Here is a 10,437-nt window from a genome sequence, read left to right as displayed (position 1 = left end):
TTCATAAGGAGACCCGTCCCCTGTCTTCAGCTCGTTCATGTATCGCTTTTGAGCATTTCTACCCCCTCCTGCGAGATGAGGCCCTCCCGAGATGGTTATTACGTCCTCTCCATCTATCGGCGGGGGCCTGTCTTCTTCCCGAGATCGGGAGTTATTATTTTGTGCCGTTGAAGGTGCGGCTACTCTCTGGCTCGCAGTAGTCTGTCCAGTATTCTGGTTTTTGACATACTGCCGGAAATAACCTCTCGAGATCAACCCTTCGATCTCGTCTTTCAGCTGTCGACATTCGTCAGTGGTGTGTCCGGTGTCTCTATGGAACCGGCAATACTTGCTGGAATCCCTCTTGGATTTTTGATTTCTCATTGGGTCCGGACGCCTGAAGGGGACCTGGTTTTCATTAGCCAGGTATATGTTTTCCCGAGATTCGTTGAGCTCGGTGTGCACTTTATACACGGAGAAATACCTTTCTCCTTTCTTTTTCTTTCCTCCTTCAGCCTCAGGGTTATTTCCCTCGCTCTTTTTCCTCTTAGAGGGATTCTCTGAGGTAGGCTGTGAAGCCGCTGGGTCAGCCGAGGTTGCAGCGGAGTTAATGTTTATCATTGTAGTTTCGGTCTGCGAGGTCGCCTTGAGCGTTGACCTCACCTCCTCTACATTGACAAATCTCTGCGCCTGTCTGTTAAACTCGGTTATTGACCTCACCGGTTTCCCTTGCATGTCATCCCAAAGGGCGCTTCCGGGTAACACACCAGCTCGGATAGCCATCAGGTGCCCACTGTCATCCACATCTCGAGCTCGGGCGACCTCTAGATTAAATCTTGTCAGGTAGCTTTTCAGTGTTTCGCCCCGCTGTTGTCGGACGTTAGTCAAAGTGGATGCCTCTGGTCTGACTCCCATCATAGCTCGGAACTGCTTCTTGAAGTCTCTAGACAACTGATCCCATGAAGTTATCGAGTGTCTCTTGTACTTTTCGAACCAACTCTTGGCAGGTCCGGCCAATGATGTTGGAAACAACATGCACTTGAGCTCGTAACCCACGTTACTAGCTCTCATAATATTGTTGAATGTACTCAGGTGGCTACATGGGTCGGTTTTTCCTTCAAACGCTGGGACGTGAGGAATCCGGAACCCTTGAGGAAACTGAGTGTTGGAAATATTGGGAGCAAACGGCTCGAGCTCCTCATCAGAGTCCTCGTATCGACCATTCCCTTGTTCATTCTTTAAAAGCCTAAAGGCTTTTTTGAGCTGATCAATCCTTTCTTGGACTGGGTCCTTAGGTGGTGTCTGGAATTGACAGTCATTGATCATGATCCCAGGCTCGCGTCTCCGTGAGGGATCTCTACGCCCATTTAGGTGATTCCTTAGGTCCGGATTTGTCTGATCTCCCTTCCCCCTGCTCTGATTTAGATGATTTCGCAGGTCAGAACGATTCTTGCGACTTCCAGTATTTTTACGACCTCGGTCGCGTTTACTGACGGACCTGGTCTCTCCGGACTCGTCACTGGTGAAACTCGTTGATCGGTCATTTCGCGATGGGTTCTTCCCATGTTGCCTCGTCTCCGCAGTGCGAGACCGGGACGTCTGACTTTTCTCAGATTGTGCGCCTCTCCACTCCTGGAAAGTCTCCCTGTGTCCTTGTCTATCCCCCGTACGCCCTTGATCCTGATCCCGAACAGGTTGAGCGTTTCTACGGGGAGGTGAAGGATATCTTATGGGAGACGGAGGGAACCGTATAGGCGACGGTGGCTGCCTCCCTTGCCTCGGCCTAGAGGGTCCAGAATTTTCCCGAGATGGGTCAGTCGCGTTCGGTGCGCTACCAGGAACCTGAGTCCGAGCCTCGGTAGGAGCTCGGTTATTCTCAGTTCCTGAAGGCACTTCCACAGGAGGATTAGGCGGGACCCGAGCTCGGGTACTCCTCTGTGGCCTAGGAGGAGCAGATGGCTCTGCTGGTGCCGGAGGTTGAGTCGGCCTCCTCGTGGCAGCATCTTTTCGTGGTCGTCCACGGGGCCTCCGGGGAGGAACATGCACGTCCCTTGGAGGAGGGACTTGGTTTTCGCGCGGAGGCGGGGGATGAGCCACCTGCGCCTCTGCGGCCATCCTAGTCAACTCCTCATTCCGTTTGTTGGCTTCTGCCAACAGTTGTTTCAACTGCCGGTTTTCCAGTTCTACAATAGGAACATAACGCTCAGGATTGTAGTACATATCCTCATCTCTTGGTGGAGGCGGTGGTCCCTGGGAATCGGAGGACCCACTCCTCTCCTCAGCATCCGGGTTCTCCATTGGTTGTTCTCCAGGACGCCTTGGGTAGCTTTCATCAGGGGTGTTCTGATTGTTTGTAGCCATGAATCTCTCAGGGATGAATGCTTAAGGCTCTCAATGAAAGCACCAAACTGTTGACGCCGTTTCTCATCAACAGATAAAAGAAGAGCACAAAAACAATGAATGACAATGGCCAAACGAAACAAACAAATCAAACACACGGTTTTTTACGTGGTTCAGCAGTTAAATCTGCCTAGTCCACGAGTCTCTGTTATTAATCTTAAGATTATCTCTGAAAAATTCTTTAGCATGAATTCTCCAGAGTTTTCTCCCAAGGATCAGAATTTCGGTCCATTACAATGGTGCATGACTTCTCTATTTATAGAGAAGGATGCAGAATACTATCCCACATATTTTGGGTAGTTACTCTTTTGTGAATAAAATAAATGGCTTTAAATGCCTATAATCTGATAAAAAAGGAAATGTCCCTGAAGACCAGGAAACGCATAACTGACTAAATAATATCCCACGATTCTTAGGGATTCACATTAATAAATGAGGATTACATCTCATGTTTATAATACTTGTAGATATTCAAGGTGGTTATAGCGTATCTCCAAGGCTTTAGCATCTCAGGTTTCACGTCATTGTGCAAGCCACTGACATCTCCCGAGCTAACGTGGCTTTCGAGATAGTACATCGAGCTCGAGACCCCTGCTCCGAAGTTGTTCCTGAAGATGAGGGTGCTCCCAGAGCTACCTTTCGAGATCGAGATCATTTCGAGGTCACGATACTCGAGGTCATGTATCGTACTTTGCCGGCTCGATTTACAATCCTAGAGCATACCCTAACCCTCACGAGACCATTTATTGCGAACTCAGCTTTCGAGGTCATATTTACTATGGCTCAAAATCTGGGTATAACACAAATAATCATGTAATAAAACAAGCAAACAACACGGTTGCCAAACTAAATGATTTCTACTTCTTTCATTGACAAAATAAAATCACATTACATGTCCGTCATGATTTTAAAGGGCATAAAATCCAACATATATCTACTAAGTCATATACCAAGCATAGAATATTTATTTTGTTTGGCTTAAAATACTGCCCCTTATAGATTATCTAGTCTTGGTTGCAATCAAGCTACCAAGAAGTATGGGGTCTTATTATTGTGGAATATCATGGCAAAAACAAATCAGTGGCGCATCGTGTTATGTTAAAGCATTGTTGATTTTAAGAGTGATTTAATAAAACTATGGGTATTTGCAGCATAAATAATCAATGTTTTACATTTGTTACAATTAAATACCGAATCTTTTATTTTTACGGCAAAATTACTCAATGTTCAATACCTAATCTTTTTTTTTTGCGGCAAAAATAGCCAAAGTTGCTAAAACATTACTTTTATCAATACCTCCTCTGTTGGAGTTGTTAAATGTTGACTCACCATATATGTATCACTCTGTAATTTGGGTATTTTCGTTATCAAAATATGTATTTTTTAAATTTGAATTAATTTAAAATGTATTTTTTATTCATTTTTCTAATTTAAAATATTTTTTTAAAATATTATGAAATTGACCGACTGCAGAGTGACAAATGTCTGCTTAGTCAATATGTTTAACAACTCTAACAGATGAGGTACTTAAAGAAACAGTGTTTTAGCAACCTTATGTATTTTTGCCGCAGAGAAAAAATATTAGGTATTTATGTTTAACATAAATTGAACATTGAATATTTTTTCCGTAAAAAAAAAAATTAGGTATTTAACTGTAATAAGTGTGAAATACTAAATATTTATGCCACAAATACCCCATAAAACTATGAAATATTGTACATTGTAGGATTGTCAATCGTAAGTTATAACATCACTTGCCTGTAGGCCGAGTTTGGGTTATAGTTTTCGAAACAATTAATAAATGAGTCATGTTTGGGTTAGGCATTTTCTTATAATATCAGAGCTTCGATATAACACATCCCAAGAACTCCAATTGCAATTAGGACTAAGGCTCAAGTTTTGGTCCAACGCAACTAAAATTACACGAGTTATTCATAATCTAATACTTCTCAGCAGTAACTTAACCCCAAGCACCATTACTTGATTTACATAAAATTAGGATTAGTGCCGATAAACATATGTTAACATATAACCTTTGGTTCCATTCACATATAATTCGGATAACTCATTTATGAGTTTCTTGCAAGCAGAATGAGTTTGTATTAGTCTCTTACAATGATGGTTGGAACCAGATTCGCTAACACCATGTCCTGTGCCATAAGCCGCTGGACCTGTTCCCAGAATCAGGACTACCAGTGATGCGATGAGGAGAACCCCAACTTGCTTCCCTCTCAGAATATACATTTGGGAAATGTGGTAAATGTTCCCTTCCCCACCCATGAACACGGCTTGCCAAAGAATGTTCTTCACGAGCATTCCTGACTGATGAACTTTGAGGAGGAAAGATGAAAAAACCAGCACTATGATTGTGTGGTGGAGCTGTTGGTACCATGGCTGGCAAGCTCCCGCCATGACCGTCAAATCTTCTGAAACTAGGAGTGACAGGTGATGGCATGCTGAGCGAAACGCTGTGGTTTAGATGATGGTGGAAGGCCTGGACTCTCTCGTGAGTTCGAGCAGTGGTGTCCATTGAATGAGGAACAAATGAACTTTCCACTATGGGATCAGACCTAAAGAGAGCAGTGTTCATAAAAATGTAATATTCAACCCCTGGATAGGTCATATAACATTATGGAATTTAAACCAACAAATTTTGATGACAATAACATATCTTATCACCCCAATACCCTTGTTCTAAAGTGGGGAGAAGGCACAATTATGCCCAAACACCATTTGAGGTGTTATAAAATATGCCTCTTGCCATTTATTATCACAATACCCATACCCAACAGCATTCACCCACACACACCAACATATAATAATAATAAATAGTAGTAGTAATAATAATAATACTAATAGTAATAATAGTGGTGATGATGATGATGATGATGATGTAAAAAGAATCTACGGAGTCTTTTTCTGTAATTTTGTTTATTTTTATTTTATTCTTCATATGGTCTTCATGCCTGCCAAAGCTTATAATGTCAAATATTTTATGAAAAGATCACAAAATCATTATTTATATCACAACACATCTGCCTAGAAATGAAATGATAAACCTGATCATCAATCAGTTCTTCAAGTACGGTATGACGAACAAAGAGGTAAATAAATAAAACAAAGATGTAAATTTTTAACCACTCACCCTCGAACTAGCCAAAAGAGACGTGCTCTAGATCTCACTGTAGAATTTGATTCAATGTTAGTAGACCTAACTGTAGCAGATGGATTTGAAACTGGATTCACACCATTGACATGGCTACTGGATGGGGAGAAAGGAGAGGAGTGATGACCCCAACTTTGATATTGTATACTAATGGCCGGAAAAATATGGGGATTTAAAATCTCATTCTGTCCTCTTAAGCCATTCCATGGATTATTTAAGTTAGGATCATCAATGCCATTCATAGATCTTGATGATGCAGGTGGAACTGGTCTGAAGTAGGCAAAGTAAGAATGAGGCAGGGATGATGGAGCAATCTGTTCTGCAAATATAGCATGGTGCTCTCGTGGGTTGTGATCTGCATTAATGAATGACCTTCTCAAGTCCACATGTTTTGCAAGGATACCTAAGAAAACTTTGATAAGGAACTAAATAAATGACTTACAAGCAGTTGGCGGAGATTCCACTTCCCTGAAATGCATAAAAGTGTTGACATGTAACAAACAGCAAATGAGTACAAATACAATAAATATAACCATCTTTTTAGCAGGAAAACAAATGGAGCACTTTTATACAAGTAACTCTACCCATTTTTCCTTGTCACTTAATTCCAATAAATCATCTCAATAGGAAAAATTGAAGAGGAAGATTATGAGAGAAAAAGCATCATAATACTAAATATCGCATTGAGCAAGCATCTGAACAGAAGCTGCATGTTCCTAAGAACAATATGTTATGACATTATTAAGGAATTGGTTATATTCACATCTCAACAAATAAGGAACCAAATTAGAAGCATACAATGCTACAGAATGCTAGGTGTTCAAGAAGTCTACAATGTTTTAATTAGTTCAGGCACTATTTGGTGTCAAAGGTTATGCAAGCAAACAGTTACTTGAAACTTAGCGTGAACACAGCAGAAAATAATCAATGAATGATAAAAGGAATTTTCTTACTCAAAAGATGAATGTATTTGTGCTGCTTCACCAAATGGACACCAATGAAGTCTAAATGGCTGCAAAGTACAATTGAAAACCATAAAGCAGCATCATAAATGTGGTAAAACAATGCCAATCATGAGTATCATAAACGCACTAATGCAGGCGTGTTGTGGCTCCAAAAGACCTTTTGGCTAATGACAAATATGAATTTGTAAACACAAATGCAGCGATCCCATTGTCTAATTTTGTGCCAACTCAAAGATCTTTCTGGTTTTTGTGCTTCCTTGAGCAGAAGGGATGAAAAAGCAATGTCAATCCAAAAATCATTTTATGGCAGAGCTGAGCCAGGTGAAAGATGTTTATTTAACATAATGAATTGTGTAAATACCAAAATAGAGTGTAAAAAAGTTTCCGTACCATATCATAGGGATCCTCATCAGGTATCCAGTCATCTATACTAATCTCAGGGAATGAGCGAGTAGATCCATTTGCATACAACCACTGACCATTCTCAACTTTCCGGCAATTTGGACATTGCATCATCCCTTTTGTATTAAAAGCCGAACCAATGCAATCTGTAGAGCATTCATATGGACATCCATATATCAGAGATTCCAAAATGTTCTTAAAGTACTTTAAATGTATAGATAAACAAAACACATTCAAACAGTGTAATCAAAGGAATTGCTTCCATTGAGAAACCAAACTGAAATTTATAGACTAGAGAATACTGCAAATCAAGAAACAAGACATGGTAAAGAAATTTATATATTACACGCCAGCCAGGTACCCAAAGAAACAAGATGAAAAGAATAACAAACCCTTAGGCCATTCCTTTTATTTACACTATAAGGAAAAGTAGTTTCCTTTGGAGTTATATGCATGGGCGTAAATCATAGATGAGAAAGGTATCATATACTAATAGCTGTACACACACATACAACATACTAAAAAGTCATCGAATCGCTTCAAACCAGCACCTTCCATGAAAGTATAACCTCAGTAACTTGACGTGTTGACTACTCAGAAATTTAAAGCATAGGGTACCTCTAAGATAAGTGAGGAAAGTGGGATGTGGTTCCACACCTACATCGCTACTTAATACATTAACACTTCATACAAGATGGGTATCCATTGTCAATGACGATATCAAAAAAACGATACTTTTCATTTCTTAGTCCCTGTTAGTACCCCTTAATAGCCCAAATTTGTAAAACTAAAGGATGATCCCCAATTAGACAGTCAATTCATTTCATTTCTCTTATCTTCATGATAATTCCAATTAACTGAGGTTTTCAATTCACAATTTTCTTTCCAAGCCCCATTTTCTCTCAAACAAAAAAGATATGTCGGATTGCAGTAGAATTCAACACCAGATGGTTCTTACATCAACACACCCAAAGTCATTTCATATAGTCCAAGCGTGAATCTTTTTTATTATTTTTTTATTTGGATTATTTTCTCCATTTGCTTTTCTCAGACAACCCCAGAAGCCAATTTCAATAAACATGGTCAAAGAAAAAGAAAAACTGAATTTTCCAGGCCAAATAAAAAAGGAAGAAATGAAGCATTTTGACAAACCCAGATGGAATTCATGGCCACAATGCAGCTTAGCCCTTGATCTGCCTCCAATATCCGAAACCAAATCAAGGCAAATCGAGCATGAAACATCCCCAGAAGATGGCTGCTGCTGCTGCTGCTCCAAACCACCATCTCCACCGTCCAATTGATGATGATGATGGTGGGCAGTGTTCTCTTGTGAACTCACCATGACCCTCTTCCTTTCATCCAAACAAACACCCAATACTCAAAACAACTCACCCAGAAGAAGAAATCTCTGTCTTTCTCCTCTTTCTCTCTCCGACCTGTCAGTTTACACGGATCAGACCTTACGTGGACTGTCTTGGAATTTTTTTTTTTTTTTTGCCGGGGGGGACTTTATTCTGCTGAACTTACACTATGTTTTTAACGGTTGCAAACTAGTCTCTGGTTTCTCTCTCCATACAATACAAACATTTATTATTACCACCGAACAGCTTGGGTTTTTAAGTTACTGACGTACCATAAGTTGATCTTTTCTTTTGCTTTAAATAAGTTGTCTTTTTTAATTATTTATTGATTCAATAAATTATTACCAATGACATTAATCTTTTATTCCATTTAAAGATTCTATCAATTTTAGTATTGCTTGTAAATTTATATAAAACCGTACCCAAGAAATAAATTGCTTTCTTGTCTGCTTTAGTCGTCAATTCTCACAAGCTTTCGAAAAAGTTTTCCAAAATTGTAACGTGTGGAGTGGTGAAAATGAAAAACAAGATGAGGAAGTTGAGATTACAACATTAAACACCATTGGTAGGCAGAGAGAATTACATATATACCCAAAGCTATTTGCTATTATTATTAGTAGTCTCCACCTAACAACCACAAAACGTTTTAAATCTCCTTAATCATGTGGAACAGGAGTGAAACTACTATGTTTGGTGGTCTTATCATTAAAAATAAGGATAAGGATGTTCTAAGGGGATAATTATAATAATCTCCTCTTATTTTTAGTAAATTAGAAAGAAAAAAAATAACACTTCTTTTATATTTATTAGTTTACAATTTTTATTTGGTAAATTGTCATCAATCTTTCTCTATTTGTGCAAACGTGCCTTAAAAGCTAAAATATGTTAATGGGTTTTTAGCATAAATGCTTCTCAATTTTTCGTATTTTGATAATTCAGTCTTTGAGAAATATTTTTTGGCAATCAAATACTTTAATTTAAAAAATAGTAGAAACTAACTGTTTCTAGTTAATTTTTTTAACAAAATTCTAAGTTTATTATAAATAATTTTAACATTTCTAAATATATTAAACTTCTAAATAGTTTTACATATTATATTTGTTGACTCGTTTTTTTTTTAATTTGCACAGAGTAATAAATGAAGAGTTGATATGTGTGTAATATCTCTCAGCAAAGCTAAATGATGAACAATGAGCCGAAGAAAAGAGAAATAAATGCAGTAATAAATGAATAAGTCAAAGATTTATAGTGGTTCGGTCCAAAAAAGACGATCTACGTCCACTTTAGTCAATATTATTTATGAACTTTGAACCCTCAAGAACAAGCTGAGTTTGATATTGCTCTTGGGGTAGTTACAGTAATGGAGAGTAAAAGCTCTCTTCGAAAATGAACAGTTACTAACTTGCTCCTGTACCGACCATTTCCTCCCTTGTTACATTTCGATTTGCACTATTTATAGCTGCGGAGATGACAAGGAATGGCAGTGGCACCTTGTTTTCCGATCAGGCTAAATTTTGGTACACTTGGCAGGAGACAGGTTTGTGTCTCACCAAAAATGATAATCTGACGTGTCTGGTGTTGGAAAAACAATCAGAGTGTGCAGCGAAATGGACGTGGTAGGCCCAGTGTATAGAACACAAAAATTTTCCATCTCTCATATAAATAGTTTATATGTTCAAGAAAACATCCAGACATAAATATTAATATACAATATTATTAGTCATGGATCATATATATAAATATACACATATTTATATATATCATATACACATATACACAAATATTCAAGAGCATAAATATTTACCAATTGAAGCCTAGTGTCATTAAGTCTTTTCGTATATATATCGATATTCATATCAAACGCTTTGAGTATTCAAGATATGTGTGGGCACATAGAGAACATGAGTTTGTAATTTAGGATTCACAAGTATATCTCAACACATGAGAACTTGGATTATGGCCTCAGAAAGATTATAATAAAAGAAGAAGAAGATAATCTTTGTTTGACAAATTCTAAAAAAAAATTGAATTCTCAGTGACTTGTATACATTTCTCTTCTTGTTATTATATAATATATATATATGAGAGAGATTATGTATTACCTTATTATTCCTAGTAATAATTGTAATATGATAATAATATCATAAAGATGATAGGAATTGAT

General features: G+C 38.4%; 1 protein-coding gene across 1 annotated transcript; it reads right to left on the bottom strand.

Annotated features, from left to right (window-relative positions):
• Window positions 1-4,230: 4,230 nt before the first annotated feature.
• On the bottom strand, window positions 4,231-8,494 carry LOC133795104 (E3 ubiquitin-protein ligase RFI2-like). The gene is made up of 6 exons (XM_062232557.1): window positions 8,065-8,494; window positions 6,901-7,058; window positions 6,499-6,557; window positions 5,988-6,013; window positions 5,525-5,900; window positions 4,231-4,949 (listed from the first exon to the last, which is right to left on the bottom strand). The coding sequence occupies exons 1-6, from the start codon at window positions 8,252-8,254 to the stop codon at window positions 4,517-4,519; spliced, it is 1,242 nt and encodes a 413-aa protein (XP_062088541.1). The 5' UTR covers window positions 8,255-8,494; the 3' UTR covers window positions 4,231-4,516.
• Window positions 8,495-10,437: the final 1,943 nt, after the last annotated feature.

This window comes from Humulus lupulus, chromosome 1 (assembly GCF_963169125.1).
Source record: "Humulus lupulus chromosome 1, drHumLupu1.1, whole genome shotgun sequence".
Classification (NCBI taxonomy): domain Eukaryota; kingdom Viridiplantae; phylum Streptophyta; class Magnoliopsida; order Rosales; family Cannabaceae; genus Humulus; species Humulus lupulus.
This window is presented reverse-complemented; position numbering and strand designations above follow the sequence as displayed.